The sequence below is a fragment of the Psittacula echo genome, assembly GCF_963264785.1.
Source record: "Psittacula echo genome assembly, chromosome: 11".
Taxonomy (NCBI): Eukaryota; Metazoa; Chordata; class Aves; order Psittaciformes; family Psittacidae; genus Psittacula; species Psittacula echo.
The window spans coordinates 4639545-4665086 of NC_137746.1; the positions used below are offsets into that span (position 1 = coordinate 4639545).

The 25542-nt window shown below is 38.7% G+C and overlaps 1 protein-coding gene across 4 annotated transcripts in view; it reads right to left on the bottom strand.

Annotated features, from left to right (window-relative positions):
• Positions 1–416: 416 nt before the first annotated feature.
• FAM13B (family with sequence similarity 13 member B) overlaps positions 417–25542 on the bottom strand; it is a 49019-nt gene continuing 23893 nt past the window's right edge. For 3 of the 4 annotated variants that reach the window (XM_080627079.1, XM_080627076.1, XM_080627078.1), the window contains 17 exons: positions 23389–23430; positions 22265–22420; positions 20220–20355; positions 19965–19988; positions 16192–16259; positions 15523–15577; positions 14976–15123; positions 11088–11298; positions 9315–9444; positions 8768–8849; positions 8261–8490; positions 7825–7908; positions 6566–6661; positions 4213–4296; positions 3945–4117; positions 3412–3513; positions 417–2385 (listed from right to left, as the gene is read on the bottom strand). In XM_080627079.1, the coding sequence (XP_080483205.1) occupies positions 2262–2385; positions 3412–3513; positions 3945–4117; positions 4213–4296; positions 6566–6661; positions 7825–7908; positions 8261–8490; positions 8768–8849; positions 9315–9444; positions 11088–11298; positions 14976–15123; positions 15523–15577; positions 16192–16259; positions 19965–19988; positions 20220–20355; positions 22265–22420; positions 23389–23430 (1945 nt within the window). In that variant the 3' untranslated portion in view covers positions 417–2261. The remainder of the gene's footprint in view (positions 2386–3411; positions 3514–3944; positions 4118–4212; positions 4297–6565; positions 6662–7824; positions 7909–8260; positions 8491–8767; positions 8850–9314; positions 9445–11087; positions 11299–14975; positions 15124–15522; positions 15578–16191; positions 16260–19964; positions 19989–20219; positions 20356–22264; positions 22421–23388; positions 23431–25542) is intronic. The other variant, XM_080627077.1, reaches the window with a different exon arrangement.

The window sequence follows — 25542 nt, forward strand, 5'->3', positions numbered from 1 at the left end:
GCAGTGGAGGAGAAAGCATGATAAGAAACAAAAGATATACGACAATAAAGGTTAAGGTACTTTTATTATAAAAGTCTATACAATGAGCACCAGACATAGCAATGCAATTATATCTGGTTTAGTTATATATATTCCATATCTATATATCCATATAGATATATAGGGGTTTGTTTTTACCAAAGTAAACCTGTTATATCACAAAATGCCTAGTTCTACCATTTATTTATTGCTCAACAGGATGGCACAAAACACACTCAGCATAACTGTTGCCATGCTTATCTACTATACTGAATAAACAGCCAAACACTGCATAACAAACACAAAGCAGCTGTTAATTCTGAATTGGAACCAGTCTGATCACTCACTCACTTATAAAAATATTGGAATCATATAGATTTAAGCATTATAAAGGAGGAATATATTATTTAAAACATTTAAATAGTGCATATTGACATTTTGCATGTGGTATATAAAACACAAACATTCATGTACAACACTATACAGTACACATTAGTTTCAATGTTTGGATACACCCGTGTCTGCAGACTGATAGAAAAGTAACTGAAGTGTACATTGCACAATGGAACTGAATGAAATTGAGAAATGGTCTCAAGACTAGTTTAACCTCATCATTCTCTAAGGTCCCAGATCATTTTGCAGCTAAAAAATAACCAAACCAAAGGCATATCATCAGTGCTCAATAGTTTTAGTGCTTTTTCTTTTGCTGAATTCCAAAATTCCATGCCTACAAGCAGAGTAAGACAAAACAAGAAGTATTCTACAGTACACAGAGGAAATCTGAGCACTAAAAATCCTACTTCCAACCTATTTCATATGCTTCATGACAGAACAGCAAGTCTATGAGGTTACACGCTAGCCATTTCTTCTCTGTGGTGAGAAAGTTCATTTTTGGTCTTTCAGAAAGCACTGTGAATAATAGCTGCGTTGACATTAGCCAGTCATAAAAACATGCAGTGAGAGTAGGTGCATGCAAAACGTGGCCACAATCAAACCCATACACTGAAAGAAAAAGAAAATGAACTGAGAAAGCACCAGTTAAAAATTAACATTTAGATTTTGCCAGATCCAAAACCAGCTGCTGATGGCTGTTGCGGAGCATAAAGCTAGTAGCTAAATCATCATTCAGCACAGCAGATGTGATACTTAAAAACATTTAGTTTCAACTCTGAAGCTAAATCATGCAAGGCCCATAAACTGTTTTGCTTACATCGTAAGGGTTAGATAACTTAGTTTTATTCTCCAACTGTAAAACAAAACTGTGAGAAACAGCAGTCACTTTTTCACTCAAACCCAACAGTTCACCCTGTGGTGCGCATTCACTACACTGAGTTTAGCCCTTGATACCACAACTTAGTTCAGGTACAGTGGAATTTTAACTGTCCTAAGCCAGCTCTTTCCTGCTGGAGTGCCATCAGATTTCCCATGCACTGCAATGTTCCTTATGCTCCTCGTATCTTCTCAAAGTGGAGATGCAGTATCCAATTCAGACAAAACACTATGTCACCACTAGCTGAGAAACAATAACCCATAAATGAGAACATGAACAACAGTAATGTAAGTCCTGTAGGCAGCGTGTGATATAACTTGTCAGTTTTCCAAGTTTTAAAAGACACTAAGGAAGGTCACTTTCTGGTTTGTCCACTGTCATCTTTATCAAGGAGGAAACGTGACCACTACTGAGCAAAATCCATTTGATGTTAATTATTACTGTGTTATGGGTGCAATTTAGAAAACCAAAGCTTAAAGTTGTTCCACAGCAGTCCTTTGGAAAAGGAATTTCAGTCTGGTTTTTTAAAGTTCCAAGGAAAAAGAGCAGTACGTTTAATTTGCTGACATTCCACCCCCCTCCCCCCCAATAAAAAATAGTTCAGTGTAGCATTATGTTATTAAGAATTTCTTCAAGAATGCAAAAAGTTGGTAATAACAAGTGTCTCACAGTTCTTGAATGCTAAAAAAACCAAAGCTATGGTGGTTTTGGAATAAGATGGATGCATCTGTTAGACAAAACTCTGCTGGAAACTGTGTTTGCTAAAGTTGGATAGAGCAGTCTCAAACTCAGAAACCTTACTTGCTCTCTAGACAGGACCTACTTACCCTTCAAACACCTTAGAGTGGCACCACAATAAAGTGCACAAACTGGATTCTTTCAACAGTGCATGACAAATGAACACAAGCACCCAATAAGTACAGTGGTAGTATATGGAAACATCATGTTATTCAATGGGTTGGAGGAATATAAGTTAAATAGATTTTGAAGAATCTTGTTTGCTGATAAGGACTTCTAACAGCCTAAGCTTGGCTTTGAGTTTCTTGTACTCCCTGTACTCATCAAGCATTGGAACCCGATCTTCTTTCTGTACGTTCCTGCAAAAAGAAGCACACTTGAGTGGCAAGAAAACCCTCCACACTGCAGCAAGCAAACACAACAGCAGTTACATGCAGTTACTTTGGGGAAGGGAAAGACATTTTTGACAACTTATTCACCAATAATAGATACAATATATTTTAGTTAAACTTGCCATCACCTAAGGAACTGACTACAAAACCCAGGAGCATTTATTCAGCATTGTTTAGGAATCGCTCTTCTAAGTTCTTCTAGAGATTTGATTAACAGGATATGAAAACTTTCATTTCAGATCCTGTGTATACACTGCAGGAAATTAGAGGTAAATTTTAACTGATCTACATTTTCACTGTATGGAGACTGACTCACAACTGACAGCAGAGGATTATTCTTATTTAACGCTGAATTATAAAATCTATTAATCTGACTTGCTTTAAACCAACCCTTCCTTATTAACCTCATTATTTGCCATGAAAGTCAAAAGGAGTTACGTCCCAAATGCATTAAGTGCATGATGAAGCCATGCCAGTGGAATCTATGTGACCAGTGGTTCAGGAGTTTATAGTTATGGAGAAATACAGTAGAAAGTGCAGTTAAGTGAGAATGCCCGCTAGTTAAGAATAAAAATTATACACCCCTTTACTGGTAAAGCAAATACCCTACTAGAATAAAGGACAACCGGGCAAATTGCCCTGCCCTGGGTTAGAAACAGAGGGATAATCTGGGGGGGTTATATGAAAAAATACTTTTTTTAGTAAATATTTTTAAATGGTATTATTTAAATGGAAATCCCTCACTTCTTTGTTTTCATTCTTGTGCTTTACAGACTGTAACAGAGGAAACTAAACTCAGGAGCAAGCTTCCTCCGCTATTAAAAATGCACACCAATGTCATCTTCTTCAGGAGATTATTCATAGCAGAGATTAAACCAGATCAGATTCCATTGGCAACATTCAAGTAGAAGACTTCAAAATATATTTGGCTGCAAAATGAGGCTGCACAATGTCTGCTTCTGTGCTAAACAAACACTTCAGTGCTCAACACACCTTCCGTTCTGCTGATAAAACTCCTCTTCAAATTCTCGTAGTGTCTTGCGTAGCTTCTTTTTCTCAGCTCGGGCTTTCCACAGTTGCTCCAGCAATTCAGGCCTGAAAATTCCAAGTGAAAGGAAAAATACTGTTGGCCATAGGATAAGATTCAAATTCTTCAAAGCATGCTCTAAAACAACTGAGCGAGCTGCGTTAGTAACGAACTTGCCTTCCTCATGAGGAATATGCTACCTGTCTGATGGTGAAATACTGAGAACAAACTAGTAGTTAATAAAAGGGTGTAAGTTTTCTGCTGTCTGCACAGCTCAAGTAAGGCTGAGGAAGGTTTAGAAAACACTAAACAATACACTGAGTACAAAAAGATCTTAGTCAGATCTCTGTGAACTGAAACTCATTCCAGTTAAACACTTCCTGACAAGTGCTGAAGACGTCACTTGCTTCCACCCAACATCATATACTCGGTATCGTGACTCTAAGTGCAGTAATTGCAACTTCTGTACTAGAATTAGGAACTTGTTATTTCCACATACATGGAAGCAGCGCGGGTGCTTGATAGCCGAAGGTCCCGGGTCAGTTTCTCTTGACCATCTTCAACATCAGACTCAGAGTTTTCAACTGGGCTTAAAACAGGCTGCGCTTGGACAGCAGTTTTTAGGATATCGGTCAGGTCTGCAGACAAACCATCACTTTCCTCCTCTTCTTCCTGAAATCCAAAGCAGAAATTCAAGCCCAATATGAAACAGTTCAGCTCCTTATTAAGGTGCTGGGAGGTGTTTTTACAATATGCACTGTACTTACCTTAATTTCTTCAAAAAAATGAGCAGTTTCACCTTCAATAATGGGCTGTAACATCTGCCCCCGCCTCTTGGTTGATGGTGAGCCCTGCAAAAATTGAAGCTGGTTCCATTATGTGCAATTAGACATTAAATGCTGGGTGGGTCAGAATTCTGGTCAAGTCATCTAATACCCAAGGGTATTTCTTCTTTCAGAAGAATACAAGACTGCAAACATACTTACAGAGTACAAACAAAATAACCTATAACCCTAAAAGCTCAGATGCCCAAAGTATCCTTGACATAGAATCAAACACTGTAGTTTATAAACTACGTAAAAATACTCTTCTTTGAATATACAAATCACTCCATGTTTTGTAGACAATTCATAAAGTGCAATGATATCTCTGAATCTCACATTTTCTCTTGTTCTTCCCAAACCAAACCAAAGGGAGACTATAAAGTTACACAAAGCCAGAGCCAGTTTTTATCTTCTGCCAGGCATACGTTGGGAATAAGACCGCCAGTTTCTTTTTCTAGACCTCTCTGAAGCCCCACAACTGGAAGCGCTGTGTAAGAGTTACCTGTTGCCACCTTCCAGGCAAAACCCTTTGAATTTCAGCCTAAACCAGGTGCCACTGTGCTGCACATGGATTGCCGTTAGCTGCCTGTAGCACACGCACGTTATACTCTGCTCTTCTAGTATCCCCAAACAGCAATTTCAACAGATGAACTCTTTGAATAGGAGGACAGTGCAACATGAAAGCCACAGAGACAGTGACTTGGCAAAACACTTTAGTTTGTGGAAGGAAACTTCCTGCTTCTTTAGACATTTCCATACAGGCTTCAGCATATGTGATTAGTATATTGTGACACCATAAGAGATCTCATGGGAGCGAGCATCATGTAAACCAAAGACCAACCCTTGAAATACCTGGCACTGAATATAGTCTATATAGAAGCTGCCACTGAACAATCCTTGGTAACTAGAGAGCTCCACATCTCTTACAGGTTTCAAAAGCAGAAGCCTGTGAAAAACACTTTACAGATGTTGCCTGCAGCACAGATTAGGAATTATGTTACCAACATTTTTCCTGAATTTAAAATCCTATTGGTTGCCTATCAGCCATGCCTTTATTTCACAGACAAACAACAACAACAACAAAAAGGAATGACTACAATATAGCCATAAGACTACTGATAATACAAAATGCATCTCAGCTGAAGAGTCAGATTTGAGGTGAGAGATGGGATAAAACTCAACTGGTCAAGGGCACCATCTGTAACTCATCATGGAGAAATGCTTAGGTATTTAAATGCAACCTGTGCCAATGTTCAAAAAGGGATTCTGACATAAACTCCTTTAAACTGAATTATGACTGCAGTGTAAACAACATTTTTCTGTAAAAGCCACTACACAAAAATCTATGTACAGGAAAGGAATGATCTTGAACTGGCCTCTTCATCTCAATGTACTTGGGCTTAAAGGGGGTAGCTGAAAACAGTCAGAGTCCACATAAACAGCTGCTTAAGTTCCTGCTGAGTAAGTCACTGCCAGCTACATAAATCTGGTAGAGAGCTGTCTGTACGTAAAGAGATTATCTCACATCCCTTCCTATGCAGTCCCTTCCTTCTAAAAGGGTCAAACAGCTAATATCAAATCTGTTCTGTTGCAAGTCTGGGTCAGCATGCAAGATCCGGATTACAACTCATGAACAGCAAAGCTAGCCAGCTGGTTGTCATTCCCCGACTGTTTTACAGGTACTATAAACAAGGTCACATCAATCTCCTTGCACAGTATGAGAACTTTTCTTCCTCATCTCTTAAAAGAGCACAGAGAGAGGAAAGAAAAGAACAGAAAGCAAGCTAGAAGGAAATGAAGTGCAAACACAGTGAAAAAGCACAGATGTTGTACAGATGCTGCAGGTGTTGATAACGTGTCTCACACTGAGGAAGCAGGAATGAATGAAATGGTTGTTAGGGCCATCCTATTACTCATGCCTCTGGTGACAGTACCCTGCAGTACAGGCAAGCTTCACTGCAACTGCTGTTACTATTCTTAGGAGGACTGAAAGTACAGTATGTACTGTGGATCCATATCCAGCACAGGGACTTGGGAGCATCTCAACCACACAAGTCAAAACAGCTCATTTACTTCCACCAAGAACTGTGTACTTCCTAAAAGCCATCAAGGTCACAGACAGCTTTGAACTGCTCTGCTCTTAGCAGTAAATCAAATGCCTCAAGTACAATGACATCATGATCTTACATCTTCCATAAGAAAGATGTATCTCTGGAACAGTGTTACTAGCTCTTCTAAAGGCAGCCCAGCAGCTCAAAAAGTGGAAAAAAATAGAAATAGCATTTGTTTTACTCACAAGAATAGGAGTAATGCTTGCTCTAGTTAACATTTGTTTTACAAGTCTGTATCTGTCATAAAGTGGCTTCACAATATGTCTTTCTTCTCTAGTAACCTAAAGGCAGAGAAACCACAGAATTAATTATACCAGTCACTCAATAATATACAAGCAAACACAAAGCGGTCTTGCTTCTCATGCCAGGCCATGGACCGGCCAATAAGGAACATAAAACTGGTTTAAACTCTGTGTATGAAATAGGGTTTGTGCAGATAAAGGGGAAGAAGTTGGTGCTTCCTTCTCCTCTCTTTTCTCACTTTAATTCCCTGTGTTTTTCAGGAAGCAGTTTTAAAGACTTCCCAAAAGTTAAGAGGGCTTCAGTAGAAGCAAACTATCTTTAAAAGACATGTGGTAAAGAGCCAAAAAAGGGACCAAGAACTGGGGGGGGAGGCTGTGTGCCTAGCAATGATGATGACTCTAGAGGAATGAGAGGGGGTGGAAAAGAAAGAGATGAAACCATAGAGAGATTTTCTCTGATATCTGCTTTACTCTCAACTCTTGGCCACTGCGTACTCTAACATAACAAATCTTAAAGCCTATCCTCAACAGTTATTGGCATTTTCTCCCTAAAGGGACTGTAGAAACAGTGCCAATATCCCCAGGACCATTATTCTTCCTTGGTTTTAAGACTGAAAGGCTTGGTCACATTTATACAGCAGTGCTGATTATAAAGCTAGTGTGCCAAGCCCAGAAGGCTGATGGAATACAAACTGGAAAGATCTTGTGATTGGACTAGGAATACTGAACACTGTCCAAAACAAAAGCCCTGAACTTCAGGCACTAATTGCTAGTCACTCCAACCTCCCCACCTCCAATTACAGAGGATACATGCCACAGACTTGGGAGGAAGGGAAGAGTCTTTTAATTTCTGGTTTTGTGAAATCCAGAATAACATTTCAAGCCTTTTCCCAGGAAATTCAATAGAGCCATTTATTTGTACAATTTCTCCTTGCCTCAGACATATAAGGCACCAAACGACACAAGTCACTTGTCAGACTCCAAGAACCTCCTGATCTGTGGACAAAGGGCCTATTAAAACATACATCTTTTCAGTTTGAAGTCAACACAATAAATTCCCAACAGCAATATGGAAACCAACAGATAGCTCTGTTATGAAGAATTAAAAAGCCCCAAAACCACCCGAACTAGCTTCTGGTACTACTACTGCACAAGAGTTACTGCTCTATTAATAGAGCTTGATGAAGCAAACCAAGAATTACCGGCCGCCCATGTTGACTTTCGTAATACAGGAGGCTCTTCTGGAGAGATGTTTTCTCTTCTACCAAATGGTCCTTTGTCATTTTCTGTCAGAAGAATAATTCACATTTAATCCAACTCAAGTCATTTTAACAGTTTTTCTACCTTATCAGCTATATGGATGCCTTAGACACACTTAGTCGATACCATTCATTCCACCTTCATCCATTTAAAGCTGTTCAATATTGTCAGCACATACTTAAGAATATTTTAATAAAGAATGAGGAGGGAAAATGTGGTTCATCACTATTTCCCTACAGAGTCTGAAATGCAAGGGCCTTATAAAGGGCTGCTAGACACAGGCATCATTTTGTTGATAAAGTGATACCTGAAGTGCCTGACAATGATCTGTTTCCCTCTGTTCTCTTACAAACAGCCTATCCGTAGTTTTATGCTTACTTTTATATCTTCTGGCAAACATCTCTCAACTCGTTTTTCCTTTAACCTTTTCAAAATGAGTTCAAGTGTGGCTTCCTTGGTGGGCTTCTTCTCTTTCTGCACAACCTGCATCTCATCTCCATTTCCTTCATCCTCTTGGTCAAGAGAGGAACCAAAGCTTTTTGGAAGAGTGTTACTTCGTGGACGTGTTTGAGGTATGAATTCTCCATCTGAGCTCCTCTGCTTTGCATCTGAAATGAGAACAATTGCTCAATCCAAAGGTTTAAAAGAAATAACTCTGTTTGTTTAACTGCAAATAAAGGAATATAACAGTCTGCATAAGCAAAATTTCTAATGAACTAAAACCAACAAAATTAAAAGCCAAAGGAACAAGTTGAGTTTTGAATATTTCAGAACATAGAAATGAAGTATTTTTACTGTCTGTGGAATTTTACTGAATGACTTTGCTATTTTAGTCACGTAGATAATTTGTGTTTGTAGAAAACCAGAAGCTGTAGCATCTCTTACCTTTTATTTGCTTTCTCAATTTGGTAAGTTCAGTCATCCACTTTAAAACTTTTGGGTTGGCTGCAATATCACTATAGGAGGGCTGAAAAGTAACACAAACAAACGTTTTATTAAAACACCTAAGTCTTGCTTACAAATACTTCTTTCAAGATTTGGTGATATTCATGATAGGGGATGGGACTAGTAACAGGGGTGTGACTCAGCATCAGGTCAGATCTCAGTGCCAACATAACAGCCAACACTTGTGAAAATAACTTGAGACAACAGATCAGAAGCTGAACCAGAGAGTGGTAATATGCTTCTGTCTCTCCACTTATCTGATATCCTCTCAGTTTCACTGCATAATGACACTGTCGGCCCTTTCTTGGCCTCAGGCATTATGGCACATTTTCTAGTATTGCCGTTACTCAGTTCACTTTCACAGACACCAGTGTGTAACAGAATCGTTCTCGTTTGTCAGCCCACAGTTATTCAGTGGTGAATCAGAAGAAATAACTTGGCTCCACCATGCAGCCCTCTATCCTGAGTAAAGGCAGAAGTAACTTACCTTACTGTTTTTCTCTTTTTCAAATTGTTCCTCAAATTGCTTTATTTTTTTCTGCAATTTCTTGACAAGCTGATAAGGTGTCTTGTCTTCCCTTTTGTCATCTTTTGAGCTAAAGGATGCTCTTCGTGTTCTGTATTAAAAACAGTTTTTAAATGTCATTTAAAAAATTAAACAAGTGCATATAACTTGTGTATTTAAGCAAGAGAGGACTGATTTCATTTTTTTTTCTCCAGTTCATAATTCATTCTTGGCACATTTGCAGTAGGAGTTATTTACCTACTGAATCAAAATGCTTTGATCTGGTGCCTTCAAAATGTGATGTGTTATTGTTTTCCTCTCTAATTTCTGTAATACACCTAATAGAAAGCCAGCATTTTTAATGTACCACTAATTACATTGTCATTAAACCAGTTCAGATCTTTCTGCTGGCTAGGATACTTATCTAAGTTACTAGATACCTTCTTGAAGTATTGGGCACAGTTAGAGCTGAGACTAAGAGCACAGTCCTTGGTAATTCGACAGCTTCACTGTCTCAGGCAAGTAATCAGATATTAATCTAAAACACATCTACATCATTTGTTGGCTTTACTAATACATTTCTAGAGTAATGTGACTTTGGTTTTAAATCCTCTTTTGCACTTGTTCAGCTCCTTGATGCTGCTTGTGAAAAGCCTTTTTATTTCAACATTGACCATGCAAACTTTCTGGTGCGCTTATTACACAAGGAGCCTGAAAGATCCCTTAACCCAGCTAGTGAGATCTACGTAGTTCAAGATATTAGAAATACTAATCTAATCATCTACTAGTGCAGATCCTGATTGGTTTCAGAATGAGGAGTACAATCAGCACTTTTCTGCAGGTCAGTCTTGTGCATCCTTTTAACAGTATTCATCAACTATCTTCTGCAGCCAACTGGAGAAAACCTGGGTAAGTACCTTTTTGCATCAATAAATTTATGTCAGACAGAACTGGAAACTCAAAACTTGGTCTTTCCTGTTCCAGATTTTCTCATTTTTATGAGATTTATTTCTTCCCTAACAAGCACAGAAATGACCCTTAAATTCCCTTTCATAGTTAACAGTAGTACACAGCACATGTCACAGGTTATATACAGTTGTGGAGGGTCACACTCCCAACAGTGTCACACAAATAACTTGCAGCTTGTTTAGTTACAACTCTACTTTAACACACTGGGTAGAACAGGCTTGATCCTCTAAATCTGCAGGAGAGGACCTGCACTAAGAACCCTACCTCTGCACTGACCATTACTGCACATTTCAGTTGCAATGGTTCGTGTCTTTATTGGGAGCGGACAACAGCTAGGCAAAACAAATCCAAAATGATGCAGCATGAAAATAGCTATTCATGCTACTGGGGGAAAAACTTACATAAAACCATAGACCAGCAGTTCAGTAAAGACTGGTAAACAAAAGATATAAATACTATCTTCAGTGCAGGAAGTAACATTACAGCCCAGACTCAATGCCAGGGAAATCTTTGCAAGCTCAGCCTATTTTTATACTCTTTCCCTCAGCATCTGCCAGTGGCCACTTTGAGAGACACGATACCATCCCAGATAAACCTCTGAGCTGACTCACTGTGGCAGTTCCTGGGCAGGCAGAACAGCCAAAAGGCCATATGATGCTGCATTTGCCCTTGGTCTTCAATTAATTCATTTCATGAAAACCCACGATGATCTTAACCAGCTGTATTTTCATGCTTGTAGTAACACCTCCTGCCCCAACACCCTCCAAATGGCATTAAAATACAAACCTAACAAAAGAAAGTGCTTTGGATGATGAATCTAAGGTTTCTGGATCATGCAAGAAGCGCTGGCTTTGCCCAAAATCCAGGCTCCGATGTGACAGTATCGGATGACAGTCCTCTTCCAAGGGATGATTAGTCATCCTTCCAGCCTGTGGGGAAAGCTGAGCTTCTCCAGATTCACTGTCCTCCTGCCAAGACTTGAAAGCAGGAAAAGGATCTAGAAGATAAAAAAGGGACACAAAATGGTACTTGGCTGTTAACAGAATTATAAACAAGAGTCAAAAGGAAACAAAACTGCGTACCCACTGCTTAGTCTTGTATGCTATAAAGGATGTGGTGTCATACACAAAGCGGATATAAACACTGAAATACATCAGAAAGCTACAAATTCTGTCATGTAGCAACTGAAAGAAAAAGGTACCAGAATGGAGTATGCACACTAGGATCCCTTTTTCCAAGTGTATCTTGGGAGTATGCATTTCTGAACAGTTTCAACAGTGTGAGCGCCTTATTTACATATCAGAAATCCAAAGTTAGAAGGATGTATTTATCGTCCATTGTGATATTTTGCTGTGGAAATTAATTTTTATACCTTACACATGTACTTTGAAAGACTGTCCTCTTGGTTTTGAAGAAGTTAAGCCTGACAATAGCTCTTAAGGTACAATATCCATTTGCTTAAGTCATCTGAAAGGAGTGTTGTTGGGTTTTTAAGTTTAAATGCATCTTGACACCACTGAGAAAAAGAGATTTCTTAATTTGTGGAAGGTGATTTCTTTTAGGCAGGGGATTCCAAAACAATCAGATCTTTTAAATTCCTATATAAAGCTGCTGACATCCCTTCCAATTCTTAGATATGGTTTTCTTGCTGTCTAACAAGAAGCTGATGTGGCCTTCCAAGCACTTGAATTCACAATCCCACCCCCCTTTTCTTTTCAAAGAGTTGCCTGTATTTCCCAGTTCAAATCTGAAATTTGAAAACTGGGTTCAAAGTGTGCAGAACAACAATAAAACCCATAAAAACAGATAACCCTTGTACCTGCTTTCCACTGTATGTTGACTAAGTATGATTGGGGTTTGGTTTGTTTTGAAGCTCTGATCTTGCCTGTTTACACAGAACAAGATAGAAGGAGGGGACTGTTTAGAAGCAAGCAAAACAACTGCAGATCAGAATATTCCCAAGATATACGGGACAGCAGGTGAAGGGTTAGTTAGAAAGCAAACCATAAACTATCAAAAGGCAGATAACTGAACGTATGGCGAACCATACTTACCCTCCCCTTCTCTCTGCAGATGCATTGTTTTGAAATCAATGAGGGGGAAAGTGATAGGGCATGGCGCTAATAAAATGAAAAAGAATGGCAAAAATACTAAAGTGAACACACAGCACAGTCAGAACAAACTATACATCACATGTAAAGCAGGAAGATACAGTACCAGGGAAAACCATCCCATCCTTTGGGCCAGGCCCTGAGCACTCTCAGCTTCCAAGCACTTTCAATGGCAGGTGAGGATGCTCAGTTCTTAGTGAATCTGAGCTTCTTACTGAAAAGGTTTACAGAGAACTGACACAGGAATAGTAAAGACTTATTGTATTTTACTAAGAGGCTCATGCATCTTCACATTAACAGATGACAAGTTCTCAATATGCTTTTGCTCATGGCTCTTACATAGAGATGGTAATTTCCAAAAGGCAGAACAAATGCAGAGAAAACACTCAAAATATAGATTAACTGATCTGCATTTCTGCATTAAGCCAGCAAGCATTTGATAACCATTTCCAAGAACTCTGTTGGTTTTACATTATATAGGCTTTTATAACCCAAACAAGATTTGGACTAGCATAGATTTCTTTACAAAGCCAATCTACTTCAATGGAATGCCACAAGGACTGGCAGTGCCCTGGAAGGCTGAGATCCTGATAACCATTTTAAACAGGACTGAACAACAGCCAAAGTTAAAATACTTTGCAATGAAATAACACCTCTTGCAAGATATCAAGATTTTACTACCAAGAAGCTTATAATATAAGTTTGTATACAGATATACTACTTTCTTTTCAAAGTCAGACTCATGAAGCTATTTGGGTAAGTAAAGCCAAAGTAACTTTTACGAGTAGATTTAAGGAAAAATGAAAATGAAAGCCACAAACCTTCTGAGAATCCGTATTAAATCAGATTGACACAAACAGAGGGTGCAACAAAATGTGATGTGCAAGTAAGCAATTCATGTAAATAAAACACTGAGAACATAAGCAGGGTTATTTTTTTGCTTTTAGACTTTAGACAAAGTTATTAACTTGGGCAATGAGAATAAAAACCTGGACTCAAGTGTCTCCAGATGCCTGCAAATCAGTTTCTATGTGACATGACATACAATGTATAGCTTGCTAGGGCTCAAGAAAGCCAACCAGCAAGTAAACCAATCACAATTTGCAAGCTGCATCATTTGTGAAAGGGAAATATGGACTCAAGGAGGCAACACATTTGGAAAACAGTCAACACTGGTGACGAACAGTAAGTTATCACAATCTGAGCTACACGACAAAAGCTTTATGTGCTGACATGCTACAATTGTATGCTGCACTGTTAAACTACACTCATTTCAGGTGCACCTCACTGATTTTAGTATTCATAACAGAGCAACCAGAAGTCAAGTGCAGCCATTCTTTCATTACTAGTGTCTTACTAATGTTTGACCATGATGCTTACAGGCATCTTGAAGAGCTGTCACTGGAACAGCCTGTTGGAAGTAAAACCCTCATCCCTGCATAGTAAACCTGTATTGTAGCTGCCAAGTTGCATTTCCAAGTTTTTAAGACTAGAAGCAAGTGGACTGTGGCCATTGATCAGTGACAGTTCACAGTATTTCAGCAAACTCTATCACTTGCTTTTTTTAAGGTGTGTTGATTCAGAATATCAACACCAGGCAGAGGAAACAGGATATAAGGAACACATAAAAACGTGAATACCTTGAAAAGAAGATACTGACAAGAGTGTTTTACTCTGGTTAGGAAAGGGCTACGTTTTTTCACAAGTAAAACAACAGATATTTGAGTAACAAAGTTCAGTAAAGTCACAAGCTTCAGGGCTTGTTAAACCTGGAAGGCCATGAAGAATAAGGTAACAAACAGAAGGAATCCTGCCTGAGAGAAAACTGTGTTCCAAACATCTTGCTTTCCTAAAATCCCAACAATGGAGGGAGAAGGGGCACAGGAATAATATTCATCTACAACTTTAGCTTCACAGCTTTAGACAAATTAGTTTACAGCATTAGAAAAATTAAAACTGTTTCAAGTTGTTGGTTTCCATGTCTTTGGACATCTGACATTCCTGACGTTTAAAACAAAACAACCAACAGATCTCGCAGAATAAATGAAACATGAATTGCTGCATTTAGCAGTTTAGTGATTTTAAGTCAAATTCAGCTTGTATTAGAGCTTCAACAGCTTACATTTATAAAACCCAGAAAACCAGACAAGCCAGTGTGAATATGAACTGTGTGACATAACTAGAGAAGGTGTTTTGGAGCATTGGGATGACAGACTCAGGGTTCTGGGAACCACAAGTCACCTTGAAAACATAAAAATTAATAAGAAAGAAAAAAGAACAGACAAAGCAAAACCTCTGCTATGAAACTTGGGCTGTTTTGCTTTCTTTATTTGCTCCTTTGACTATTTTTTCTTTACACGTTTTTTAAGGTTCTTAATTAAGTTGCAGATAATTCTGAAACAAGATGGGATCTATGCCATGGCTTGGATCATCTTACCATGTGTACAGAACATACTGTTCAGATTGAAACCGAAGGAAACAAGTGTTGTCTGCTGGTTTCTACTCCATAAAACATTCTATTTATCATTACTAATTATGTTGTGAGCTAAAGGGCGAGAATTACCTTCCCATTTGTCACCATCAGACACATTCTTCAGATCTAGACGTGGTACTTGGACGCTCAGAGCTTCCTCAGAAACATTAATGTTGCCATCCCCCAACATCTCTGAATCAGTATTTGCGTTAAGATCACAAGCCTTGTTACTTGAATCCTGTGTTGAAACAACAGAAAAATGTTGTTATTATTATTTAGCAACTGGAAATGAGGTACCCAAACAGTGCCAGATCCAGCATGGCTGGGAATTGACTGGAGAAAGATTTCTTCTTTCCTGACTCAAGGAATTATAAACAATCTTCCCACCCCCAACAGCAACCAATTATTTGCATTACAGAATATTCCTTACAAGATGCATAAGTATAAGCTTGCTCTGCTGCTAAAACATCCTGTGATGCAAGATGCTGAGATCTCTAACAGAGGTTTTGCAAAGCTTGCAGGAGCCCAACAAACATAAGATGTTAAAAGCCGAATTTATTGGCTTTCTTCATAACTGTATTTCATGTAAATTTATAAGATGCTGCGTACCGGGATATAAATGAAATCATAATCTTACCAGAAGCATCTCTGAAGATATTCTATCATTGCCACCAAGCAATATACTATTTTGCCTAAAGAGAAGAAACAGACCTAGTTATAATTTTAAATACAAGTTCTTAATGGACAGTAAATACTATACACTCCCCTTACATTTTACTCTTACATACCCGAGACCAGTTAATAAAATAAAACCAGCTTAGACCTTTATTCTCAAACTGGGAGGAAATATCTTCAAACTCAATTCAACTCATACTGAGATTTCAATCAGTGCTGAACTCAAATTGCAAGTGAATTTAAAGCTTTCTGGCTAATCACTATTACCAGCATGAATTCTTTACTCATTAACAGCAATAAAATGTGTCAAAATATTTTAAAGAAAATAACCTGTTCTTTTGTTTCTCTTGCCCAGAACATAGGCTTAACCTCAAAAAAGCCATGATCCACATCGTACAGGCTTGTATTTATCATCTCTTTTAAGTACATAAAGTTCCATGCCTTTTATATCATCACCATAAAAAGGTAACTCCATCTTATCTCCTCTGTTTCCACACATGAAGAGTTGTGCTTTTAGTTTCAACTCCCCCACCTTACACTGTGTGGTCACAAATCACAGCTTGGTACACTTAGGTTCCAAAACTGATGTTACACATTCTGCCATGTAAGTGACTAAAAAAACCATACATACCCTTCACTATTATTTTCTCCATCAACATCTGCATCTTCATCACATGTTTTCAATAATACATCTGCAGCCTGTTGGCAAAAAGTACGTTTAGCAAGATTTGGGAATGGCATTCTCAGCTGAAAACATATCTGTAATCATCTCTGACCACAAAAAAAACCCTCAAGAACTAAAAGCATGGCTTCTTGTGTGGGGGTGGAAATCATACTTTTTAACCAAGCAATACCGGTTATATATATATATAACCAAGGTCAGTAGCCAGGTGTTTTAGTCAGTGGAAGACAGACAATGACTTTCTGCCTTCAGACAAAACAGATTTTACCATTTCTTTTAAATATTAGCACAAACAACTCTACGGCACATTGTCAATCACAGCATGAAGTTTGCGGTGACTGAAACCATGGCAGTAAGTATATCCTAGTCTCAAAAAAAACAGTTGGATGTAGACTTGTGCTCGGTATATATGAAATGAAACAAGTCTGACAGACTTTCTGTCTGTCAGAAAGGAGCTACTAATCCCTGTTACTAAATAAAGCAGCAACAGAACTGGAAGGGGATGAAGAAACACTGGCATTTCTGTGACACCATCCCACAAAACAAGCTCAGATGAATACATGTCACCATTTTGTTCAGTGAAGCTGGCACAGGAAGACTGACTACGTATTTATATCAAAGCCCGGTACTAGATTGCTTCAGTATCTTATATGCCATTTTAAATATGAGATTTTAAAGTAACATTACATTTGGTTTTGGACTTTAAGAAGGTCTCACAAATGATCTTTAAAATGTCTGAACATAGAATCATAGAATAGTTAGGGCTGGAAAGGACCTTAAGATCATCCAGTTCCAACCCCCCTGCCATGGGCAGGGACACCTCACACTAAACCATGCCACCCAAGGCTCTATCCAACCTGGCCTTGAACACTACGAGGGATGGAGCATTCTCAACTTTCTGGGCAACCCATTCCAGTGCCTCACCACCCTTACAGTAAAGAATTTCTTCCTTATATCCAATCTAAACTTCCCCTGTTTAAGTTTTAACCCATTACCCCTTGTCCTATCACTACAGTACCTAAACATAAAATCACCTCAAGAGTCCAAATAGTTGCCAGTTCTACACTGCTGACAGTTAACATCCACCCTTATCAGACAAAGCTCCATTACTCTGTTTACACTGTTTCAGTCCTCAAGTCAAATTCCAATTAGGGGAAACAATTTCTAATCACAGAGCATTTAGCATACTCCAGCAGGTAACGTGCACCCTGGAGATGAGCTCTGTGCGTCTTGCATAGTCACACTTATTGTAGTTGTGGGAACAACTGCTTCTGTTTCTATTTCAGACTCAAAGGAGAGCTCCCATGCTCCTTTCTTTCCTACAACCCTACATGCTCCTCTCTATCTCCTTTCACACAGAAGAATCCGTGTATTTCCCTTTAAGATCTCCCTGAAAGATCCAACTCCCATAGCGTTTGAAATTCTGTATTAAGAGTATAAAAACTAACATTAAAACACTCAAAATGGCATCAGGTACAACAGAAGTGCATCTATACATGACCACGTGGCCCCAAGCATCACGTTCCCCTTTACATTCTTAAGCATGGTAATGAACATGGAACTCTGAAGTGCACATACTTCCTAAGAAGTATAATTCACCTTTCTCAGCTGCTCTTTGAAACCACAGAAACCACATAAAATGCACTGGAAAGCCACCAATTTGCACTGGTTTTTGTTTCTCCATCTACGTTTATATTTTCTGAGTTTTGATTCCTAAAGCTCAACATATATTTTAACTGGAAGAAGCACAGTGTTAGGAGTTAATAGGAGGAACTCACTCTCTATTGCTTTTGAAGGCTTCCAATGGCAACAGACTGAAAACCTACTACAAACACAAGACTTAAAATAGCCAGACCAAGGCTTATGGCAGAAATACGGATCTCTGCCCTATACTGACAACAGAGTTCTTGTAAACACAGTGTTCACCTGAACTGGATAAACCATCATCTAATTGCAACACCATGTTTTGTGCATTTTGTGCTCTAGGACAATAATGCAGTAATTTTTATAACAAGGTTTGGCACTAATGCATCAGGAAAGAGCCCAAGACGATCCATACGTCCTGTGAAATTCTTATTTGCAGAATGGGATTCTAAACCACTATGTTAGTTTAGTGGGAACAATTGACAAATTTGGCTTGTAAGGTGATTCTAGAGTCATTTGGGATCCATGAAAGCAAACAGAAGGCTGGGAGAAGAATACATCACAATAGCAAAAAGCACTACAGCAACATTTTGTTGTAATAAAACCTAGATTCCCAACAAGACTCACACTTTCACTATGCTAAGGCATCCATTTCTAGCTTTTCAAGTTCACAGACCCATTAAATTCTTCTAGTTAATTGAAGGCTCCTAACAATAGGTTTGCTTATCTGGTTATCTTTCAGGAAACCCTCAGAAAGATTTATGGTCTCATGGGCAAGAAGCTAAAAATCACTGCAGAAAGTTCTCTCTACACATGGACACCAAATCTCCCACAGAATCCATCATTAGATTTATGACAACAAAAGTTTTACCAAATAAATAAGGAAGCATAGACTTGAATTTTTCATTACAAGTGCTTATTTGACAGCTGTGTATATGCTATTCATACAGTGGCAGAAACCATATTCTCTTGCATATTGCTGTTATTTCATTTTTGTCAGCAAATATCTGATAGCATTGCTGGATTGCATAAGGATACCCTTAATGTTGGACTGATGCTCACTAGTAACAAATGCAGCTACAGTTCAGGCCGTCATTACAAATTCAGGCCACACGTTCTACAAACCTTCACTATGGATTGCACGTAAAGATCTAATAATCTGCAGCTCAAAGCAAAGCTGAGGAATGTTTGTTGTACAGGGAAAACAGTTATTTCAGCACTTCCAGCTGCTACAATACTGGGCTGCCATTCAAGCTGTATTCAATACTTCCTTCTTTCAGTGATACGAAGCTGCTCAATTCAAGCATGATACAGAAAAGCAAAGCCAAAATTGAATCTATGACACCTGATTATCCTGCAGTCTGTTGTTTAGATTTTTCAGTTGATTTTTGAAGTTTAACAGCAACTTCAAGTATCAGTAACACTGTATTTTCCAAGTCAAATAGTTCCTAAAGAATACAGCTAAGCATTTTGCATTTACAAGCATGTCAGCATCACATCCTAATATGTGCCAAATCTAGACAGACTTTCCTGCTTTGGAATACAAATGGTCAATCCCGACACTTTTCAAGATGACCACTAAGTGCTGAACCTTCTCAAAGGCCACAAGTTCAACTTCCTTTCATTTTTTTTGCTAAACATCTCAAGTGTAAGAATTGGAAGTGTACACATCAGTATGGAGGGACACAAGCACAGCAGAAGTCAAATATCTAAACGAAGTCCAAGGAGAAGTAACAGAACCTCTTTCAACTCGAAAGGAGATGTGGTTGAAAAGAACAGGACATTGATGCCTGTCCACAGAAGAAAGTGGAAACAGTGAGAAAGGGCTGTGAGCTAAGTACAAGCCCACACCTTCCTCGCACAAGGATAGCCAAGAGGCTGCAGAGTCTCAAGGCGACTGCTACTTCTACCCTTTCTTGATACAGTAAAAGGAGTGACTGTGTGTGGGCTACGCTACAGACACAGCTCTACATCTTCTGCTACTCAGGAAGCCTTTCCTAACACAAGATGTTATTCTATCTGGTGCTGTGCCAGTAATAGTAGTAGTGATATGATGTAGTGCCGATACACTGACTTACCTGAGCAGAAGGAAGGGCTGGTACCTGTGAAAGACCAATAGAAACAACATTAGTCAGAGTCCCACAGCCTGCCCCAAAGCACACAAACATTCTCTGTGCACGTCCATGATACATACAACAGAAGACAACTGCACAGAGCAACAGCACCAAGTAAGGCTGCATCAGAGCTACCAGGAAAACCTGGATCTTCAAAGCACTTTGCTAAAGCCACAGCACTTCATGATTCTATGATATACAGGAGGCTCTTCCTCTCACCTGAACGCTTTCTTCTTCCTCAGTTACAGTATCACGTTTCATAGCTTCACTGTTTAAATCAGTGCAAACCAGTACTTCAGAGCAGTCTCCTGTGTTCTCACTGCTACCAGTGTCATTATCTTCAATAACATCATTCCTAAAGACAAGAACAGAAAGGCTTTAGCAACCTGGTGTTCCACCTTTAAAATTAAAAAAAAAAAAACCACTGGAAGGTTTGGGTTTTTTTCCTCAAAGAGTATCAAACATCAGGGTTGTTGGGGTTTTTTTTCCCACCTTCATCAAAATTACTCTGACCAAAGATACTGGTAATATCTACAAGCTCTATCACCTGCAGACAAACCTAGTTATTTATGTAGTTTACATATATTTCTGAGGGTTTCTCCAACAGCATGTAATAAGACATATTAAAATGTATTTATTTGATTCTTGTATCAAGGGCCAGGCATACACCCCCCCTTACTATGCTGACCTAAGGAATAAAAGCACCAACAGTCAGAAGCAGTAACATATTGAAACTATCACAACTCCATGAAGTTGCTGTGCCTATGCTCCTCTCAATATTGAAGCCAGTCAGTTAATAGCCCTCTAGTGAGAAATCCCATCATTTCTAACATTTAATCTTCCTAGAGTTCAACTTAAGGCTTGTAACAGTACATCCAGATTAAAACTAACTTATATCGTAATTGTGGCCGTATATTCTATACATGCCACCATCTCTGTTACCAAATGATTCTCTAATTCATCACAAGCTTTTAACTTCCTTCTCACTCAAACAGTTCTGACTTTAACTCCTTTTTCTTAACTTTAGCAATTATTTAAAGTTAGTTCGAAGAAATCTGCAGTGGATCACCACATTTTTCAGTTCTCCATTTAACTGCGTCTTTGATGTGTACAGTCTGCTGGCAGCACTGCTAGAGAGGACCCAGACGATCTCTTTCAAGAACACTAGCATGGATCCTGTATTACGGTTAATCCACAGTGGAATGACGATGAGCATGTGAAGTAGTTGCTGTGCCAGGAGAGTACACTGGTTTCAGCCAGCAGCGATGGCACTTTTAGCCTCCACTGCTATGAAGTCAGCCAGCCTTTAAAGCACTTACGCAGTAACTGAAGGAACTCAGCTACAACAGGTCTTTTGGGCAAGTAACCACTTACTTATAGATTACTTCAAAGACATTAAATCTCTAACACTAAAACTCAGTTTTAATTTATTACCACCAGCAATGATTATGACCTTTAAGATCAATTGCTAACTTTAGTGTGACGTTTTGTCACAGATGAGACTTCTAAAACCAGTAAAGATTGAAGAATTTAGAAAACAGCACTTGAGTCTCTGAATACTTCACATATTTCAGGCTCTGAACAAAGGATATTTCAGGCTCTGAACCAAGGAATTTAGGTACTGAAGTCCTACTTAAGTACACATTTTTGGAGTGGGGATATTAATCATGACTATTTATTTTTAATAAAGCACCAAAATGTACCAGCTTCTCAGTGCTGCCATGGCAATCACTACACTGGTAACACGGCAAGATTTACAATATAAAGAAAAGCTGATCAAACGAAGCTGAAACACAATGCAAACAGACCCACAGTGCTCATTCTATCCATTTTTAGCTACTTCATTGACACTGGCAGCCAGAGCAGTAAAACAGCTATGCTGATGTGGAAAGACAGGGTAAAGAAACTGAAACAGCATGTACAAGAGCTTTCATATGGTAAAATTATGTCATAAGTAACAGCAGTGATGTAAGAATGAAAGCACTTGGGTCAATTTAAGTATTTACATAGAATTCAGCAGTGAAGCAGTTACAGTCAACAACGTTTTTAGCTACAAGATCAATTTAAAGTATTTGCTTTAAGAGCTGTTGGTTACTGACAACTCACAGAAGTTGATTTGGTTAAAAATGCAGAGATAAATCAATTCATAGCAAAACTGTTGAACAGCAAAAGTCGTAACTTCTGCTTTGGGTTGAGGTGGTTTGTTTTGGAAGAGTTAAGATACACAATCCTATAGAATTTGCTAAGATAGAACAAAATCTTACTGGTTGTTAGATCCTTCCTCATCCCCGCTGGGATTGTTTGCTTCATTGTTACAGCCCAGTCTGTGTTGCTGTATGTGTTTAAGATCATTATCTAAGCTGCTCTGCAGGTCAAAAAGGTGCTGTTCCACAGCTGCTCTGATTGTTCTCTCTAAAATGCTGCAAGGAAAAAAAAAGTTCATATTACGAACTCTCCTTTTGCATTGATCAATATGCAGAAAGGCAGAGATAAACTTTACACACAACAGGAATCTTTGATGACAAGTACTTCAAGGTAAGAAGAGACTCACTTTTCCAGAAAGGCAGCAGAAATTACTGCACCTATCTTTTATTTCATAAGATTTACATAAAGTATTATGAAATCTATTTAAAAGTAATTAACACATTACAGTTACCTATTTTTTTTAACAACATAAAGTTTTCTGAAAGCCTAATACATTAATGTGCCAGTAAAATCCTGTGTCTGTAAGAGGTCAGAGTGAACCCTGGCACAGGTACCACTTCAGCACAGCTGGCTGCAATCCCTCCTGAACAGGGCTGTAATCTTAAAAGGCAAGAGCCACAAACGGCAGAGACAATGAGCAAGTACCTGATGAAGGACACAGGATATACCCAAAGATACATCAAGAAAAATACTGCACTGTTTTAAAGCAGTCGACTCTGTTAAGTGGTTCTTAGCCAGATCATCCAAAATACACAATTAGGCCCGTAAGAGTCCTAAACTATTTTATCCCATTTTTAACTCTGGAATTATGCATTTATTTTCCCCTCAACATTACTACACACAATTTCCACTGAACTGTACTCAGTATTAACAACTAGAAGTGGTGCTAAAATACAACGTGAATGTTATCAGATCTTTAAAAGTCAACCTATGATGTATCCAAGCATAAAACCAAAGCGTTTTAGAATCTAGATTCTACCACACTTCTGCAGTCAACACCGACAGACATTTTTACTGCATTAGTGTTAAATGCCATAAGTGAAACACTCCATGCTAGAATACGTTCATTCATAACTGTGACCATCAAACCTACTGCATTTTCTTCTCTTGAAAGCAGACATATCTTCTATGCACATTCCAGTAACAGCACAACTCAAACATTTCATATTTTCATTGTACTTACTCTGCAGAGGCTGGCAAGATACTTATGGGAGAGATGTGAGCACTGCAATAAAGAAAAGAAAGTTAACGTAATGCAAAAACTTATCACACTAACTGAAAGTGTTGAAGTCAACAGGACGCAACTTAGAAAATATTTAAAGACTGCATGTAATGCAGCTAATAAAATAAATACATAAAGAAAACACTGATTTGCATTCCCTTTACTGTTTAGATGAAGGAATCTTAAAGAACGCCATCATAAGACAGAAAGTTGTAGGAGTAGCAAAGCAGATTTGTCTCAGTACATTCTGAAGCTGTAAGCTCTCAGAGGTACAGTCTTTCCCATGGGAAATACTAATCACTTAGTCTCCAAAGATTTCCTGACACCTTGCTTAAGAATGCAGATTTTAACCTTGCTGCCTAAAGCACATTCCACATCACTGCTTTCTTCTGCAGTTGCAATCCATAAGAGCTGTTTCCCTGCCTGTCAGACTGCTGCTTCATTTTGTTCTGCACCATTCAACAGATGTGCAGCACTCTCCAAGGACAGCTACAGCATTTCAAGTCCAAGGCAGGTACCTTCCAGAGGATTTGAGGCAGGAGCTAGCTGTTTGGAGAACATCTGGAAATGTCCCAGCACAAGCCACTTCAGCCTAGACCATCAAACTCCTGGGGGTGGTGGTGATCAGTGTAACTAACACAAGTTAACTCATGGGTATGTGGTCCCTCTACAGTCTTAAATCAATATGATCAGAATTCTCTAATTATAAAAAAAATACTTAACTTTCAGACAAAGTGATGATAAATATGCTAAAAACAAAATAAAAGAAGAAAACCCTACTATGAACAGCTGTGAGGTACAACTGACATATCCCATTTAGAACAAAAGAAAGAAATACTAACTTCATTTCAACTGGCAGGTAGGGAGGGAAGTAAACAAATGCTTTTGCTTCCTATTATATATAACTAAGTTTAAAAAGCTGAAACCCAACATTTTAGCCCACCCACTACCATGCAACAACACTGCTGGCACCCACAGCTGATTTTAAATCTTATTTCCATGAATGCATAAAGTAAACTCTGAATACAAAGGAGCTTCCCACTGCACTGGAGCTCAATAGGTACTCTGCTTCTGCCAGATACTCCGACTGATCCCAGCCTGCCTTGCACTAAAACACACAAATGGTCTCCCTCCTTACCCAAGAATAGTTTTAATGCAGCAAGGAGTATCTTGGTAAGACTTTATCAAGTGTAGTAGTAGTTCTACCACCAGAGAGGTAAGATAAGTACACCACCTGAAGCAGACTGGTTTTCTCTTCCTCTCAGCAGAGGAAACACAAACCGTAAAGGATTTCCATTGAAACAGTTGCTGACAGGAAAGTGGTTAAACCATTTCTTTAAAAATAATGATGTTCTTTTGCCTTAGATAACTTTTCCTGGGACACAGCACAGCACTGAATGCAAACCCCACCATGGAACAACTGCACAAGCAGGTGCCCACACAAGCACTTCTTAATGGAAACTTGAATTTTAATCAAGCTCATTTTGATGGGTGTGTTTGCCTTGTTGGAAAACCAAAGCAGATCCAGATCCAAATGCTCTGACGGAACAGGCAGCTCAAAACTACCATTTCAAACCAGACAGAGCTGCATAGCTTTGGAAAATTAAAACACCTCATATAGAAGGCAGATCTTGCAGCCACTGATTTCAAAGCTGCTGGATCAAACATCTGAGGGCGAATACAATGGCACTTTGGTTGTTTTCTTTTGAACTAAGGAATGGGAAGACAAAATTTACAACTTCATATATCCATCTCATTGATATTTCTGTGCAAAGAAGTCCAGCACAGCCCTACTACTGGTACGAAAGAAGATCTTTGATAAACACATTTTGATCTGACCACACTTGAAATCACAAAAATGAAGTCATGAAGCTGTGAATAAGTTCAGCTTCACAAACAAGAGAGGAGAGGAACATGAGCAAAAACATCAGTGAATAAAACAGATTTCAAACCACAGCCCCTATCTCAGTGTTTTCAGGAAGTTCTACATTATAAAAGGTATGCTCACATTCTAAAAGTACTAATACACTATTGTATACACTGGAACCAATTTACGATTAACACACAGTCACTCCTAGGACAAACTGGGGGGGGAAGAAGGCAATCACAGCATAG